General features: G+C 37.8%; 1 protein-coding gene, 1 long non-coding RNA gene and 2 pseudogenes across 4 annotated transcripts; all 4 read left to right on the forward strand.

Annotated features, from left to right (window-relative positions):
• Window positions 1–2,256: 2,256 nt before the first annotated feature.
• Window positions 2,257–3,605, forward strand: LOC149050317 (uncharacterized). Its single transcript, XR_016183926.1, has 3 exons — window positions 2,257–2,345; window positions 2,940–3,044; window positions 3,542–3,605. It is a non-coding gene; the product is annotated as an uncharacterized LOC149050317 (long non-coding RNA).
• A 29-nt stretch (window positions 3,606–3,634) lies between these two features.
• On the forward strand, window positions 3,635–6,123 carry LOC149050318 (neuropeptide SIFamide receptor-like; annotated as a pseudogene).
• Window positions 6,124–8,207: 2,084 nt separating this feature from the next.
• LOC113683978 (substance-P receptor-like) lies at window positions 8,208–11,671 on the forward strand (annotated as a pseudogene).
• Window positions 11,672–13,671: 2,000 nt separating this feature from the next.
• On the forward strand, window positions 13,672–17,315 carry LOC113683994 (orexin receptor type 2). Of its 3 annotated transcripts, none has more exons than XM_027201284.2 (3): window positions 13,672–13,846; window positions 15,348–15,417; window positions 15,910–17,315. In XM_027201284.2, exons 2-3 carry the CDS (start codon window positions 15,366–15,368, stop codon window positions 16,938–16,940), a joined length of 1,083 nt encoding a protein of 360 aa, XP_027057085.2. In that variant the 5' UTR covers window positions 13,672–13,846; window positions 15,348–15,365; the 3' UTR covers window positions 16,941–17,315. The 3 variants fall into 3 exon arrangements, with proteins under 3 accessions (XP_027057085.2, XP_089054827.1, XP_089054828.1); XM_089198701.1 differs by having other exon boundaries at window positions 13,720–13,846; window positions 15,795–17,315; XM_089198702.1 differs by lacking the exon at window positions 15,348–15,417 and having other exon boundaries at window positions 13,729–13,846.
• Window positions 17,316–19,191: the final 1,876 nt, after the last annotated feature.

Genomic DNA, 19,191 nt, shown 5'->3' on the forward strand with positions numbered 1-19,191 from the left:
TTATAAGTTCCCAATAAGAAAATTTATAGACCTCAATTGAACAAGCATTTATGTTTATATATCCTGTTAAAAGATAATTTTCGTAAAGAAGTCTTCATTACAATAACTTGCCGTCTTCGTTAACGAACCAAGTTCTTAATTTTTTTTTATCAGTTTTGAGGGAAATGATTGCATGAAGAAGTGTGATTCAGGGGGGGGGGGGTTATTGTAAGAGGAAATTAGATGCCACTCACTCTTAGAGGTCAAAGGGTTAAGAGAGTGTCTCTGTAAGAGTGGTCCGGTCGATTTTGCTTGAGACACGGATTTCGCTCGTTTCTTGTGTGTTGTAAGACATTCATGTACCTATACTAAAACAACAATCAGTTTGATCGGATCTCTTTATTTTTCAGAGTTTTTCGGAAATTAAATTTCACTCGAGAAAAGGCATGTCGTGACACTTTTCAAGACTTTAATTTCATACAACTTTGGAGGCCATTTTACAAAAAACTTCGGAACTCAGAAAAAAGCAAATACCACAGCCATGTATATTAACTTTATCTTATCTATCGAGGCGACTTTCGCAGACATCACGTTTCAATCAAGGAAACAGGAAGACTTGAATGACACCTTATCGGTTCGCCTAAATCACACACGCCAAAACCGATCAGATTTAAGATAAATTTTTGAAAAAGTGAGGCGTTCTTAACTGATCCAACTAACATAGCTAGGAAGTAGGTGCCACAGAAAAGGTAACTACCGAAAAAAACTTTGCGGCCCGACCTTTACGAGAACTTTATAACTCCGTGAACTTACCTACTTTTTGGTAATATTTCCAAGTTTGGCCGCCATTTTGAGGGACTTGTCAACATGAAGCGTAACCGATATATATCAAGCAGGTAGATCTAAAATCGTCAAAAATACATACGAAAGCAATTCAGATGAACTTTCCTTTCAATTCAAGCGGCAAAATTTGAAATTGTTCGTTAAACTTACCATCCCCATGCGACCATTTCTTCCAACAATTCAACCACTATAACTACTGAGTGTTCGAATTCCCCTCGTCGATTCCACCGTAAGAAATAGCCTGTGCCACCCAAGCTCAACGAAGTTTTTTGTAAAATGGCCTCCAAAGTTGTATGAAATTAAAGTCTTGAAAAGTGTCACGACATGCCTTCGCTCGAGTGAAATTTAATTTCCGTAAAACTCTGAAAAATAAAGAGATCCGATCAAACTGATTGTTGTTTTAGTATAGGTACATGAATGCCTTACAACACACAAGAAACGAGCGAAATCCGTGTCTCAAGCAAAATCGACCGCTCTTACAGAGACACTCTCTTAACACTGTGGCACAAACAACCGTTATTGCATCCTCAATATCGTCTATTGTGACGTGAGATGAATGGACAACTCTTCCTTGATTAAACAGTTCATGTTTCTCCTTTCTGTTCTCTAGAAATGTCACTAGGTTCTGACGAGGAAAATTCGTTTAACAATCGGGAGGAGTCTTGTGACCTTTGATTCAGGAGTGATATTGTGAGGAGAAAACAGATGCTCTTTACTCGTACCTGTCAAAGGGGTGTTTTAATATACAAGAATAAGAGAATGTAAACAGTTAAATTATCTTGGAAAGGAGTAAAAAGAGAAAATATTTTAATTAATTTCGGTAAAATGTGACACATGATGTGCGTGGTTAAGAACACGTGCCACCTTAACTAGAACGCTTATTTCTGAGCTAATCCCGAGATCTCGAATACCTCTTTACAGACTAGCTTTAAAATAGTTTTCGATCTGAATTGAAGTGATGGACCAGCACAATAAGACGTCAATTAGATAGATAGATAAGAACTAACGTCAATGAAATGTGACACAATTTTGGTAAAGAAAGGCAAATACATTAACACTGTCGTTCAAACCACCGTTTTTGCATTCTCAATATTTGAATAGTGTCATGGGTTGTGGCATAGGATGAATGGATTATCCAATCTTATGAAAAATGGAAATTGAAGTGAAAGCCTCATTTCAAGCACAGTGCTGTCATTAAAGCAAAATAAGCTCTTTGAAAATAGTTATAATATTGCCAGAATGCATCGTATCGAATAATTTGCGTAAAGAAAGGCAAACACATCAACACTGTCGCACAAACTACCGTTTTTGCATCGTCAATATTTGAAGTGTCATCCGTTGTGGCATAGGACGAATGGATAGCGCCTTTTTAATAAAAAGTTCCTGTTTGAGAGAATGATCTCGAACACCTGTTTAAAACTGGCTTTCTGTCAGTCGAATTCATAGCTGTGAAAGAAGGTGTTCGATCTTAACTGAAGTGAGGGAGCAGTAAAAGTCATACTTGTGGTATTCATCTCTTTATGGTATATAGAACGGCTACAATTTGATCAAACCAGATCTACTTTCAGTGTAATGTGGCTCACAATGTGCCAGGCTAGAGGCATAGTTTTTAACACTGTGGCGCACGGCGGCGTGATATAAATGGACAGCTTCTTTCCAATAGAACATTTCATATTTGCATGGGCTAATAATCGGGTGCAGCTTTCTACGAACAGGTTTTCCATATACGAATTCATTTTTGAAAAAAGGTGTTTGATCTATATTGAAGTGAGAGAGAAGCAAAGGACATATTTCAGATATTCATTTCTTCATGATAGGTTAAAAGTTGGAAACATGGAAAAACTAAGATTCATATTCAGAGAAATGTAGCTCATAATCTACCCAGTAAAAGACAAGTTATTCAATAAATTTGTAATAAATAGTTTACTGGCAAATACTGCCCCAAAGACTGAGAGGTAGAAAATGAAAATTCTCAAACGCAATAACTGGTTTTTCCATGCCGTTTTCTAATGAACAAAGATTCTTATGCGTCGCAACCAATATGCAAGTGTTAGTCATTTAGATTCTGTCCGCCGGGATTACAACAATTAAAACACTTTTCATATTTTCATATTCAGTAAATTGTGAAGGACACATCCCTTGAAGCGCTCACAAGTACACGGACACTGGAAATCTACTGAGAAATTATTTGAATTTTCATTTGAACAAGATTTGCTGAGAAGGTAAGAAAAGGAAGCTTTCATGAAATCGAAATAAAGAAAGAGGTACAGCACTTGGCAAAGTTTATATCAAATTTATGAAAAATGGAAATTGAGGTGAAAGCCTTATTTCCAGCAAAGTACTGTCTTTAAAGAAAAATAGGCTATTTGAAAATATTTATTATATTTCCAGGTTGCATCGTGTCGTTTACAACAACTATGTGTCGTAAACAAGTTCTCCTAAGGCGACAACTTTGCAGACACAAATAGATTAATATTCTTGTTTCCTCTGCTCAGAAAAACATCAGATCAGGAAACAACACTGAAAGACCTGAACTAGCTAAGATCTGCACCGTTATCCCTTGCCTCACTTACGCCAACTTTTGAGAGCGGGTTTTTTTAATCTGAACTCACTCTTACAGAATACTTATTTGTACTATTACATCTTGCTAGTTATAGCTTCCACAGCCTTCCACTTGTGTCACTTCTGTTATGGTTTATGTTACTCTTTTATCCATTAGCTTATTAGCAGCAGAAACTTCGCCATCAAAATGAACAACAGCTCCAGTGCATCAATACCAAATGGTAAGGATGGTATCCGGGACATTGTGATTATGTTTTTCAATGTCGTTGGTTTAGCTCCTGTAGCCTTTATAGCCAAACTTGTCAGCAACTGAAACACACACACTCAAAGCACCCGTTAAACATTGTTGCTTTAAGTGCTACGTTGGATTTTCATATTCATCAATGGCGGGAAGAAAATTTTCCAAGATAATTTGTTTTCGCTAGCTGGGGTCAATTATCATTCAGACAGTCCATGCAGACAGTCCACCATCGTCGCAATCGATCACTAAAAACTGAATATAAAGTAGAGAGGTGATTTAAGAGTGGGGTTTCTTAAAGAGTGGAATCCTTTGCTAGGCTAATCCTGCACTACTATATCCGCCGAAACCCTTTACCAAAGAATTTCCAATGATTAAAAAAAAGGGTCATAAAATTCCGAAAAAAGCTTTCTGCTTTCTCTTCCCGTTTGTAGTGGTAACTCGTATTAACGCAATTTTTGATTCCCTCTGCAGCATCAATCACCCCACCTACTGTTCCAGAAGGCACCTCTCAGGAACTCAAATTTGGTATAACATGTGCATATGCAGTTATTTTTACCATCGCTTTCCTTGGAAATTCAATTGGGTTGTACGTTGTGTTGAAGAGGTCTTCTTCTACCTACGTCACGAACTTGTTTATCGCTAACATGACCGTTGCAGATCTGATGTTGACGTTTACAATGATGCCAGTTCAGGTGAATTACATTCATGGGGATGTTTCTTGGATTCCGGGAACACTGGGAAACGTGACATGCAAGCTGGTGTTCTACATCATCCCAGTTTCAATAGCTGCAACTGTGTTCACGATGATGTTTATTTCCTTCGATCGATTTTACGCCATATTCTATCCACTGAGAGAGAAGATCTTTCGCAAGCCAAAAATATTGTCCGCCACAATTTGGATTCTATCTTTAGTGCTGATGGTCCCATATCCTATGTTGTACCAAATAAAGTATAGACCTCAAGTGGACAAGCATTTATGTGTACAAGTGTGGCCATGGCAAGACAAAAACGATGTTTCAAATGCTGAAACCTATCGCGTACTTAGGATCTTTCACATCACGATTTTCGTTGTGCTGTACGCATGGCCCCTTACAATAACCGCCGTCATCTACTTCTTAATTTGCCGTAAACTATGGCTTCGAAAGATCCCAGGAAATGTGACAACTACCAATCGCGCTGCGGCTGAAAAATGCAAACGCAAAGTTGTGCGGTTATTAGTTGTAATCGTCTTGGTCTTTGCAATCTGCTGGTTCCCAAATTATGTTGATCATTACATTTGGTTCGTGCGACCTGAACTTGGAAATTCGTTGCCTCTTGAAGTACAGCTATGTTTCTTATGGCTCGCCCATGCAAATAGCGCAATAAATCCATGTCTATACATCCTGTTAAATAGCAAGTTTCGTAAAGAACTCTTCGCTACAATAGCTTGCCGTCCTCGTTAACGAACCAAGCTCTTTTTTCTGCCGGTTTCGAGAGAAATGACCGCATGAAGAATATATTAATAACTGGTGGTACAATGTGGAAAACGTTATATTTCGGTCGTGAGACGGTTTCTACATTACCACAAATTTTCTAGGGAGTGAGAACTCACTATTCCGACCAAGAATTTTGAACTGTCCTTGTAGATTCGGGTAAAAAGGTAGGAAGCGCCCTATGATACATATTTTTCGCGGAAATCGGAGAGCCCCCCTCCCCAAACCAGTTCGAGGAGGGTGATCGGTACTGTTTCTACACAGTTGTAAATAGTTAATCAGAGAAGCAGAGAAGCGGAAATATCTCATTAAATGTATCATTTCTTATGGATGAGCATCAAAAACGCTCACATGTATCCAAATAGTCCTTCACCCTAGAAGCAAATAATGGCTGTCAAATTATGACCAATCAGATGCAAAACTAAAACCTTTCGCAATCTTGTCACACGTGTTTTCCGTGCGCTATAAAGGCTGGTTTCTCGGTTAAACACGTCAACATCTTGGTACGCGCCATTGATTTTCATGAAGCCCATACTTTTTTCAACTTATTAAAGGAACCAATTGACAGTTTTTAAGTTTAAAATATTTACCCTTAATGTTATAATATCATGCGACCTGAACTTAGGAATTCGTTGCCTGGTGAAGTACAGCTATGTTTCTTATGGCTCGCCCACACAAACAGCGCAATAAATCCATGTCTATACATCCTGTTAAAATTATGTAGTAGTAACAGGCTTTGTACAAGTCTTCTAAATCGGAAAACGTTCTAGTCCTTAATCTTTCAGGAAGAGCATTCCATTGGCTAAAATATGAGAAGGAACGTAGTCCATAGTTAGTGAGTCGTTCTACACTTATTAAGAGAAAACACGCGTGGTTGCGACACAAATGCAGTTTACATATTTCTCATATGTGTAGGAAACCAACTGAAGAATATTAAGTTTTGTAAACTAATACTGAAAACCTCACTAAATAGCAGGGTCCTGTAGTAAGAGATTTAATCATTTAATAAACATGTAAACCTAAATATAAGCTTGTTAAGTGCTGCTAGCTTCTCACTGTTACGCATGCCACAAAAATGCTGTACTGAAGAGCAATAATAAAAGTGAAGCAGAATGAAGACTATTTACAAATTAGGAGAGATTATCTCTTCAAATAATGTCGCGAAAGGGTAAAATTTCATTGAATTAATTATTCGTTTTCTACTAACAGATAAGTTAGGTGGCGGTCAAAATTGACTCCATTTCCTAAAGTTATCCCGGAAATATCTAACTTACTCTTTACTGGGACAGAAAATTGGTGGTCAAGGTGACTTGATAACTAGAGCCTGATTTTCCTTCCCGTTTGCAATCTTCCCATTCTGTTAGTGCTCCAGATTTTCCTTGTAAGAAAGTTTCTGTTTACACCAGCGATCTCGAACACATGCAGAAAGACTGGCTTTCTGTATACGAATTTATTCCTGTAAAAGAAAAGCGTTTGACTTGAATTGATGTGGGGGAGCAGCAAAAATCATATTGAAAGTATTCCTTCCTTCTTCGTGTGCAAAAAGCTGATAGATAAGCAAATCTGAAACTATGAAAGTGAAATTTGACACCGATAATCGGTGTAGGCATACTTATTAGCATTGTCACACAAACGACAGTCATTGCATTCTCCATATCGTCCATCGTGACGTGAGATGAATGGACAGCTTTACCTTGATTACAGAGTGTCTTCCTGTCTCCAAATTTACTACTATAAAAAAGGTATATTATTTATACTAAAGTGATCATGAAGAGGAGCAAAAATTACACTTTTGGTATTTATTTCTTTTAAATACGTTACGGTAATGGAAAAAGTAAGATTTGAAAAGATTCTTTTAACAATCGAGAGCTTCTTTAGTTGGAGATCATTTTCTTTAGACTTGTGACCTTGATATGTGATTCAGGGGTGATATTGTGAGGACAAAATTGATGTTTGTTAGTCTCAGCTGTCAAAGGGGTGTTTTTAATGTATAAGAACAAGAGAATATAAAAAGTTTATATTATCTAGGAAAGGAGAAGAGAAGGAAAAATATTTGAATTAGTTTCAGTAAAATGTGACACATGATGTGTATAGTTAATAACACATGTGTTACCACTGTCGCACAGAGTATTATCTTCGCATCTTCAATATTCGGATAAATATCGCCCATAACGACGGGAGATAAATGAAAAGCGTCTCCTTCAGTAAGAACGTTCATTTTTTAGCTAATCAGAACACCAATATCTTTATACAGACTGGCTTTTTTGTTAAGAAACTCAATTTTTTAAAAAAGTCTTCGATCTGAATTGAAGTGATGGACCAACCAAATTCATTTTTTCTTCATATGAAAGAAGTCAACTAAGAAAACGATTAGAATTAACTTTAGTGAAATATGACACAATTTGCATGAACTAAAGGCAGTTATATCAACACTGTCGTACAAACTACCGTTTTTGCATCCTTAATATTTCATTAGTGTCATCCGCTGTGGCGTAGGATGAATGGAGAGTGCTTTTTTAATATAAAGTTCCTGTCTGAGTAAATGATCCCGAACATCTGTTTAAAATCTGGCTTTTATGTATTTGAATTCATCGCTGTGAGAGAATGTGTTCGATCTAAACTGAAGTGAGGGAGCAGCAAAAGTCATATTTGTGGTACTCATTTCTTTATCGGTATGTAAAACGTCTACAATTTGATCAAACCAGATCTACTTTCAGTGAAATGTGACACACAATGTGCCGTCATTAATACTATCGCACGTGGCGGCGTGTTATAAATGGACAGCTTCTACCCAATAAGAACATTTCATAATTGCCTGGGCTAATGATCTAGTACAGCTTTTAACGGACAGGTCACCTGTATACGAATTCATTTCTGCAAAAGAGGTGTTTGATCTAAATTGAAGTTAGGGAGAAGCAATATGTCAGATAATGACCAATCAGATGCAAGACTAAAGCTAATCGCGATCTTGTCACACGTGTTTTCCCCGCGCTATTAAAATTGGTTTCTCGAATTTCTACGAATTTATTGCTATAAAAAAGGGATATCATTAAACCAAAGTGATCACGAAGAGCAGCAAAAATTACATTTTAATACGTTACAAGTCGGTAATGGAGAAGGTAAGATTTGACTTCAGTGAAATGAGGCTCACAATTTACCGAATAAAAAATAACTTTGTGGCGCATTTTTGTATCCTTACTATTTGAATAATGTTATTCAGACGTGAAATGAATGGGCAACACTTCGTTTATGTTTGAGCTAATTATAATACTGTGGCACAGTCGTATGCAAACTGGTTTTTCGAATATAAAGTTTTTGCATAAATGGCATTCGATCTGAACTGAACTACTTAACCAGCAAAAAATCATTTTTAAGGTATTCCTTTCGATAATACAAAGAATTCAAGGATAGACAAACGCTAGATCTTCAAGATCTAATGTTTTTGTTGATGATGATTTTTATTAACGTTGAAATGTGACATACAATGTGCGTAGTGAACGGCAACTTTGTTAACATTATCGCGCAAAATACCGCTGTTGCGTCCACCATGACGTGAGATCAATTGAAAGCTCTTCTTTAACCTTTTACACCCTTACATCGGTATTCACATTCTGCTTGAAAAAGCACTGAGTTTTTAATTGAAGTGATGAACCAGGAAAATTCTTTTTTTTTTTTTTTCATATGAAAGAAGTCAATTAGAAAAACGATTAGAACTAACTTTAGTGTATCCTCAAAAGAAAGGCAAATACATCAACACTGTCGTTCAAACTACCGTTTTCGCATCCTCAATATTTGAATAGTGTAGCGTAGGATGAATGGACAGCGCTTTTTCAATAAAACGTTCCTGTTTGAGTGAATGATCTCGAACATCTGTTTAAAATCGGGCTTTCTGTATTCGAGTTCATCGCTGTGAAAGAAGGTGTTCGATCTAAACTAAAGTGAGGGAGCAGCAAAAGTCATATTTGTGGTATTCATCTCTTTATGGTACGTAAAACGTCTACAATTTGATCAAACTAGATCCACTTTCAGTGAAATGTGACACACAATGTGCCAGGTAAGAGGCAAATTATCGCACATAGCGGCGTGTTTAAATGGACAACTCCTTCCCAATAAGAACATTTCATATCTGCCTGGGCTAATGATCTGGTACAGCTTTTTACGGACAGGTTTCCCATATACGAATTCATTTCTGCAAAAAGGTGTTTGATCTAGATTGAAGTGAGTGAGAAGCAAAGATCATATTTCAGATATTCATTTCTTCTTGATAGTTTAAAATTTGGGAACATGGAAAAGCTAAGATTCATTTTCAAAGAAATGTAGCTTATAATCTACCGATTAAAAGACATGTTATTCAAGAAATTTGTAATTAATAGTTTACAGGCAAATACTGCCCTACAGTCTGAGAGGCAGAAAATAAAAAATTCTCACACGCAATAACTGGATTTTCCATGCCGCTTTCTAATGAACAAAGATTCTAATGCGTCATAACCAACATCTAAGTGTTAGTCATTCAGACTCTGTCTGCCAGGATTACAACAATTAAAACACTTTTCATATTTTCATTTTCAGTAAATTGTGAAAGACACATCCCTTGAAGCGCTCATAATAACACGGACATTTGAAATCTATTGAGAAAAGATTTGGGTTTTCATTTGAACAAGATTTACTGAGAAGGTAAGAAAGAGGAAGTTTCTATGAAATCGAAATAAAGAAAGAGATACAGCACTTGGCAAAGTTTATATCAAATTTTATGAAAAATGGAAATCAAAGTGCTGTCTTTAAAGAAAAATAAGCTCTTTGAAATATTTATTATATTTCCAGGTTGCATCGTGTCGTTTGTGACAACTATGTGTCGTAAACAAGTTCTCCCAAGGCGGTAACTTTTCAGAAACAAAAAGATGATTCCTGTTTGCCCTGAAAGACACTGAAAGACCTGAACCAGCTAGGATCTGCAGCGTTGTCCCTTTCATCACTTTCACCAACTTTTAAGAGTGTGATTTCATTCTCACAGAAATACTCATTTGCACTGTTACATCTTGCTGTACATAGCTTCCACAGCCTTCCACTTGTGTCACTCCTGTTATAATTATGGTTTATGTTGCTCTTTTATTCTCTAGCTTACTAGCAGTAGAAACTTCTCCATCAAAATGAACAACAGCTCCAGTGCATCAATGCCCAATGGTAAGGCGGACATTGTGATTATGTTCCTCCACGTCGTTGGTTTAGCTCCTGTAGCTTTTATAGCCAAACTTGTCAGCAAGTAAAACACCCACACTCAAAGCACCCGTTTAACATCGTCGCTTAAATCGCTACGTAGGTTAGATTTTCACATTCATCGAGAAAATTTGTTTTCATCAGCCGGGGTCAGCAGTTATCACCAGCTTGTCATGCAGAAAGTCCATGAGCCATGGGAAAACTCAGTCCACTGTTTTTGCAGACGATCAACACTAACTGAACATAAAGTAGAGAGGTGATTTAAAGTGGATTCCTTTGCTAAGCTAATCCTGCACTACCTACACCCGCTGAAAACCTTTACCAAAGAAATTCTGATAATAAAAAAGGGTTGGGAAAGTCCGAAAACGGCTTTTTGTTAGTAGCATTAACTTTTAATATTTAGGCAATTTTCGTTTCCTTCTGCAGCACCAACAGCCCTACTCAAAATTGGAATAACATGTGCATATGCGGTTATATTTACCATCGCTTTGCTCGGCAATTCAATCGGGTTGTTGGTAGTCTTAAAGAGGTCTCACTCTACCAGCGCCATGAACTTGTTCATTGCTAACATGGCCATCGCAGATTTGATGTTGACGTGTACAATGATGCCGGTTCAAGAGAATTTCATTCATGGGGATGTTTCTTGGATTCCGGGAATATTGGGAAACGTTACATGCAAGTTGGTGTTCAACATTATCCCAGTTTCCATAGCGGCAACTGTGTTTACAATGATGTTCATCTCCTTCAATCGATTTTACTCCATATTCTATCCACTAAAACAGAACGTCTTTCGCAAGCCAAAAATACTATGCACAATAATTTGGATACTATCTTTAGTGCTGATAGTCCCATATCTTTTGTTGCACCAAATAGAGTTTGTACCTCAATTGAACAAACATTTTTGTTTGCAAGTGTGGCCATGGCAAGACAAAAACGATATTACATATGCTGAAACCTGTCGCGTACTTAAGATCTTTCACATCACGATTTTCGTTGTACTGTACACATGGCCTCGATAACCATTGTAGTCTACACCGTAATTTGTCGTAAATTGTGGCTCCGAAAGATCCCGGGAAATGTGACGACTGCCAATCTTGCCGCGGCTCAAAAATCCAAACGCAAAGTTGTGCGGTTATTAGTTGTAATCGTCTTGGTCTTTGCAATCTGCTGGTTCCCATCTTATATTAATCAATACATTTGGTTCGTGCGACCTGAACTTAGCAAAATGCCTGCTGAAGTACAGCTATGCTTCTTGTGGTTAGGGCACGCAAACAGCGCAATAAATCCATGTCTATACATCCTGTTAAATAGCAAGTTTCGTGAAGAACTCGTCACTATAATAACTTGTTGTCCTCGTTAATAGTTTCTGTAGGTTTTACCTATTATTACCGTGACATAAACAACTCACATGGTGGAACCATGTGGGATGCGATTTCGTTTGGCACGCGTGACGGCAACATTTCATCAGAGAACTCATTACATATTCCGATCGATTGTTGCAGCTGCTTTAATGGTTAGTTAAGATCGCGGAAAGCGTGAAGTGAACAAACCAGTCTGGGGAAGGGAGTCGGGAAGAAATATAAGACGCCGTATTTTGCTTGCCCTACCCCTTTTTCCTCCAGTAGTGTGCTATATTCTCACTTCTGACTCCCTGGTGTATAATACTATTGCAAAGGTTACTTACACTTAAAGTGCTCACACGTATTCAAACTGATAGTGTTCCTTCCTTGACGGCTCACGGAACATTAGTGAAAGCGGAAACGAGCGAGCGAGCAGTCTCACTTTTCATCAATACAATCTATTGAAATGATTACCTACTCATAATGTCTTTAATTGTGAAATGGCTTGATTCATTCTTTAACCATTTCATGAACTTTGACAATTGATGAAAGGGTAACGAAATGTAAAGTTAATTTAAATAAAAACTCCCTTTAAATAACATTCAATCCGCATATGTAATTATACTACCTCGATTTTCTGATACATACAAGACCGCGACCATTCATGAAGCGTTCTTCAATTATTTAGTTTCGAAAGTAATCCTGGATTTGTTTGGATTTACTTTACTTCGATTTTGTGATTGGTCCACAAAACTCGCGTCACTTTCTCAACCAATTGATGCAAAGCTACAACCAATTGCGATCTTGGAACTCGTGTTTTCCTGTGCTTCAAGCAGTTTGGCTGTTTTTACTTCAAGCTCCCATTGTCTAATGCTGATGATGTTAACTTTTGTCATAATTTACCGTGGATCACTTTGACTTTGGTTGTTCTGTCGAAGAATGCTCTAAATAGATCCTCAGCCCTTTCACTCCCAAGATCTCATAAGCAATTCTCCTTACTGTCTCCCATACAATTCTTGTAATGTTAGTTGCGAGAATTTGGGTTTGGATCAACTGATAATCCCCTAATTAATATTTTTCCTTATTCGTCTCTTGTCTGCTTGATAATGCATTGATATTGTAAGGAAAAATTCTCTCTTGGTCAGTAATGGGAGTTAAAGGATTAAGGCGTTTATATTAGAGAGATTGGCCAAAGGTTTATACGGGAGGCGTGATTAGTGCCAAAACTAATATGTGATGCTTGAATCTACAGAAAGGCGAGCGTGATTCGTGAATTTATGAACCAATGTAAGGCGTGATTTGACCTTCTGAAATTTACGTGACCCGTGACTCTTGAATTCATTTCGTGAAAACCTCAAGATTTTCCAGAAACCCTCTGAACAAGAAGAGAGAGTTGAATTTTCCCTTTTATATGCGTAACGCGTAAATTTTTCTGGCATTCGTGCATGGAACGTGATCAGGAACCCCCTCCCCCTCCCCCTCCCCCCTTCTCCCTCTTTTACTATCCTCTTAATACTTGCCACAGGTCACCTGTAAATTTTTAATCACTCACCCACTTCCTCTGTTCCCAATGAACTTCGAGGAGATGATTGCTACCTAGACTACAAATACAAGAGGGTGATAACCTTTCAAGCTTTCGGTCTGGTTGAAGTATTCCCAAACTTTAGGTAGGACCTAGTGTACAATTTTTTTGGGTCAATTAATTTGGTTTTAAACATCACCCTAAATTAAGATCCAAACTTAAATTCACAAAAGATTCATGAATTTTGGTTCTTACCATCAGACCACGGGAAGAAATGTCCAGAATAAGAAGATCATTCATAAAGAGCATCTTATCATACCACTGAGTTCATTTCATATCGATGATAGTATCATTTATCCCCGACGGGATCTATAAATAAATCATGGAACTACCATTGTTCTGTATACGCAACTAGTTCAAAATTCATCAGTGGTGTGCGCAAATGGCTTGTAAGGATGCAATATAATCTGTGGAACATCACATGGAGTAAATCTGTCCATATTTTATGGATGATCCAATGAAATAGGTCATTTCTTGATTTTTGTTGAGACAGCTGTGTCGCTCACTATATTCGCATAGTCGTCACATGCTGCGAGCGTCCTTGAGAGTTGACGATCTTGCCTCGTCCTAAAATTGCCCCATTCAAAATTCTTAACAAGATTTTTGGTCAAAGGTAAGTGTAGTTTTCGATTCTCATTAAAAATATAGGGATACTCTCTCATGACTTCAGGGCCTTTCGAACAAAATCATAACAGCGTCAAGCTTCCTTTGTTTCACAATTACCAGTGGGTGTTGAGGCAAAGAAAGGCAAAATCGAGTTGTTTTGTCCCTTGATCCTTCAAATACTGAGCTGATCATGATAACAATGGTGTGGGAAAAATAATTCGAAATACCGACTTGAGATGATTTATTTCCTAATTTTCCTTTTTTTTTCTTTTTTTTTCCGCAAAATCAACAAATACCCAAGAAAGAGATTTTTGATGGCGTCTCAACTTGACATCCATTAGCTGATCAAACTCAAAGTACGATGATTTTATGACAACAGATTTCGTAGCGAAAAATTTCATTTCTCTCATATAAATTGTCGAGCAGCTGTTTTAAAACGACAAACAGCTAAAAATTGAGCGACCACGGCGATTATAGGAACACTAACCACAAGTCAAATTAACATAATCAAAAGCCTAAAAGGATCGTAGATCCTAGGCCCCTGCCTGTGTCCTCTACCTGCACAGCAGAAGGTCAGCAGGGGGTTATTTTTCCTGCCCATAGCTCGCCAGCGGGAAATTTGGTATTCTTAAACAACCTGATATCGCTTCTTCCTTCAACCGAAAGATATAAACAAAGTATCAATCAAGCAAGGCAACTGATGTACCTTTTTTACTCCTGTGGTGGCTATTATTCAGGAGATCTTGTGTTTGTTTGGAAAAAGCTCGCTAACAGGAACTTGTCCCGCATTACCAAGCTAGCATCAATCTTTGACCGTTGTGAACAACAAATCAGTCGAAGTACGTAGTAGCTTGTTTCTCGATCGCAAATACTTTTACGATGGGGTTTGACTCAAAAAATCCAGAAAGAAAAGAGGACAAGTACATTTGAATGATTCCTCTCTTCATTTAAATATAGGATCATTAAACTGGTTTAAAAGAAATGTAAGATTTGAAGCTTTGTTGACTGAAGTGGCGTTCAAAGAAAACAATACTTCATGTGCATTCAATTTGAGTTAGTTTGGGGATAATCTTTCAGACTAAACAAGGTGGGAGATCAAATCCGTTCATCATAAGCCGTCATTAAGATTGGATTGCTGTTTGTCAGCACAGTAACGGTAATTAATGACTGAACGCTATGAAAATGAAATCATTTTCTTGGCAAACGAAGCATTATCCAAGTTCCTATCTACTATGTACAGAGGAATAAACTGATCCATTTCTTTAGAAAAAAAAAATCTCGCGGACTAATAGCAGCTCAGAAAAATGGTTTCTCTGTTGAGCAGATTTAATCAAATGAGGTTTTCATTCAACTGGAACTGCTTACGTAAAAAGACGCCATCAAGTTTGCATAAATCATTCTTTAATAACAAAGTGACCCATACTGTCACGTCTATCAATAAGACCATGAGTTCGCTTGTGTAAATTGTCGAAAATAACCTTTTTATCCTCCTAATCTGAATTATGCAGGACTACGCCAACCCAGAGATGCCAAGCTATTTCGGTATGGCGAATGACACACATCCAACGAATGCAAATGGTAACGCTCTGATTTTAAAAAAAATTATATCATAGTTTTATGTCTGTCGATCTTACGTCAAGATATTTGTACTATTATTTGCATGCTCGATTTGCATTTTTCATTTATCCGTTGATATAATTGTATACATCTAGTCGAAAATAGAGCTAAATAACAGTTCATAAGTTTGATAGATTTAGCCTGAATTTAAAACTTTCCGTAAGCCCTCTACATCCTTAGCCATCTCTTAGTTATCAGTTCTTCGTATGTAGTGTTTATTTTCAATCTAAAAGCTATCTTTTCGAAGCTGAGAATGTTGATCATGACGTATATTCTTTTACATCTGTTACCTTAATCGTAATTGCTATGGTTATGATTATCATTATCATTACCCTTAGCATCACCGTCATCATCGTCAACATCTGCCATGTCACTCTCAGCTGATAACCTACGCCCAGAGTGCAAATATTACTTGCTTATATGTGACACCCATTGTTTCCTCCTATTCTTCAGAAACAAAAGTCCTTCCTGACCAGAACTCAGTTACCACAAAGCTGCTATATCCCACTGGCCTGAAAATTGGCATGACCCTTGCATACGCTGTGATTTTTGTCTTCGCATTACTCGGCAACTCCTTCGGGTTGTTTGTGGTACTCAAGAAATCATCGCCCGTCGGCAGAATCACGAGCCTATTCATCGCTAATATGGCCGCGGCAGATCTCTTGCTAACATGTACGGTGATGCCATATCAGGTTGCATATTTTTACAGAGGAGGAACGTGGTTCGGAGGAGCATTTGGTACCGCAACTTGTAAACTTTTTTCCTACGTTGTCACTGTTTCCATAGCAGCAACGGTCTTAACAATGTTAGTTATCTCGATTGATAGATTCCATGCAATATTCTATCCACTAAAAAGAAGATTATTTCGAAAACCAAAGATCTTATCCACCATAGTTTGGTTGTTATCACTTGTATTGATGATTCCATACCCTCTTTATTCTGTTGTCGAATTAAACACAGGACAAAACGCATACAAGTGTTCCCAGCTTTCATCAAAAACAGACCAAGACGTTATTAAGATCTTCCATGTTTGTCTTTTTACTACCCTTTATGCATTACCTCTTTTCTTTTTGGTTTTGCTTCATCTTTTGATCTGCCGAAAGTTGTGGCTTCGCAAAATCCCAGGAAACGTGTCGCGTGACAGTCGAACTGCTGCTGACAGATCTAAACGCAAGATTGCGCGGTTATTGATCATAATTGTCGTACTGTTTGCGCTCTGTTGGTTTCCAACGTATGTCAATCACTACTTTTGGTTCATCCGCCAAGAATCCAAGCTACCTATTGGGTTCGAGTTCTTTTTCTTGTGGTTAGCGCACGCAAACAGCGCCATAAATCCATGCCTTTACATAATGTTTAATGATCATCTTCGTTCTACACTGATTTCCACTCTAAAATCATGTTTTTGCCGAAGATGTCCCTGTTTTAAACAAGCTTATCGACCGATTGTTCGTCTGTACCAAGCGAAAAAGACAACCGTGGTATAACAAATATGGATTTAGTTCCGCTTATCGAACCCTCCTGTGATTAAGACGAATTTAATTCAGCCCAACTGTCATAAAGTACTGTGGTTTTAACAGCACTTAAAAAAAATCGTTTGCCTTTGTAACTGCCCTATGGGAGGGGAATATCAAAACGGCCACTCAACATGGCTAAAAGTTGATCTACTAAAGCTGACATGAGCCAGTTTCTTAAGTAATACTGTTGAGAAAAATGATGATAATCAAAAACAATTTCGCGGTTTCTTGAGGGAACTCTTCGTTATATGCCCTACGAAGCTGGACAAGTTTTATGATAATGATGTACGTACGTGTATTAGCTTTCTTGTAAACACTAGATGTTAGAATTGCTTAGCTCAAACTTAATAAACGAAGAGATGTCTTGATTTTCGTTTGATTCTTTTTGTCAAATGTTATCTCGTCAATTTGTCCCAGATACCTATGATTACCTGAATTTGTATTGAAATTAGCCTGTGCTTTTGCTAGTTTGCCTTAAAAATTATCGGATATTTTATTCCTGAATTAACTTCACCTTAATTATCGGACACGAGGGGAGAAGGAAGATTGTATCGACTGTAAAATCTGGTGGGAAAAGAGATGCGGAGGAAAACTTCTTAATTATTCAGTCATTGAAACAAGTTAGGCCTGCGGAGTTACGGATCATGAATGCCAATGCATAGTTGCATACACAGGAGAAATGTGTAGTACATTACAGTTTAATAAAAAATGCCCATGATTTCCACACATGTATCAGGTTTTGACATTAATGTATTTTAAATATGGAATAACTATCATAGCAGACCACTCCTTCTTCCACTTTCTGACCAGACTCGTTAAACACTTAGCTAAATACTTCCTATCGATGGATTTACACCTTAGTTTCTTGGTACAGTCCACGCGGATGGTTTTGACAGGCACTAGCGACAGGTTCCATACAAAAAGCTCTGTCCTCACGTTGTCTTGCAGGTTGCTTGTTTGTTCGAAATTCTGTCGGTATAGACTTCTGTGGAGAGGGGTGATTTGCACATGCACTTATTGCATGGAAGGGTGACCTGAGCAGTGCAATAGATACGTTAAGGCATGCACAACGAAATCTTCTGTTAAAAGCCATGTACAATAAAGGGTTTATAGCGCTGTTTGAATGTGACACCCAAAACAACAAGTAACCTGTTAATTTGGGAATTTTGGCCTGTCTTGAAAGGAAAAAGTAATGCATCACGTGTGCGGGTAACCAACACAACGTGAATGCCAAGACAATGATCATTAACATTTTGACAACGCTCCGCCTCCGTAGTTCACTTGCCGTCCTGGAGTTGGTTCCTCGCGCATTGTGAAACCACAAGCGTCGAGCAGTGATGATGTTCAGGAAAGATATTCCTAGGAGGGGGAGGACATAAAACAGAACGAACAAGATGATGTAGAATATCTTCAAGACTGGCAATACCTCTTGAGGGTCGTCTGTCCATGGCAAACGTGGCAGACAAAAATGGAACCCCCTATAGTGAACAACGTTGAAAAGGAGCAGATAAGGACTCATAGAAATCAAAGAAATGAGCCAGATTACTGCTGTTAACGTTTTACCGTTTCGGAGCAAGGTTTGACGCAGTGGACAATAGATGGCGCAAAATCTTTCAAAAGAAATAACCACCATTGTTATTATGGATGCAGCAATAGAAACAGGTAAGGCGTAGAAAATTGCTTTGCACGTGACTGTGCCAGCAGGACCTCCAAACCATTGGTTTGGCTTGAAAAACATGTGCAGTATTGAGTATGGCATGATAGTCAATGTCACTAACAAGTCAGCGATTGCCAGGTTCTTGATCAAAAGATTGGTTAATTTTCTAGTGACTGCTTTGACGAAGACCACGTACAATCCGATGGAGTTTCCAAATAGTGCCACTACAAAGATTACAACGTAAAACGAAATTACCAGGATCATCTGAGAGTTTGACAAAAGCTGTTCACCAACGGATGGCGCATCATCGGTGGAATTCATCCCTTGAAAAATGAAATGCAAAAAATTTCATCGATCATTTTAGGAACGTCACTTTCGAGTCATTTTCAACTTTTTTGTGATTTGAGGATTATATGAATATATCGAAAAATAACAAAACTCTTTGGACCATCGTTGTAAGCTCGTCAAGAATTTCTTTTGTGAGCAATTAAGAGAAATTTATAGCTGCAACTCAAGCTTTCAGAAATGCCAGGGCCATGAATTTTATAAGGCCTTCTTCATTGA

This window comes from Pocillopora damicornis, chromosome 2 (assembly GCF_964200805.1).
Source record: "Pocillopora damicornis chromosome 2, jaPocDami1.2, whole genome shotgun sequence".
NCBI classification, from domain to species: Eukaryota; Metazoa; Cnidaria; class Anthozoa; order Scleractinia; family Pocilloporidae; genus Pocillopora; species Pocillopora damicornis.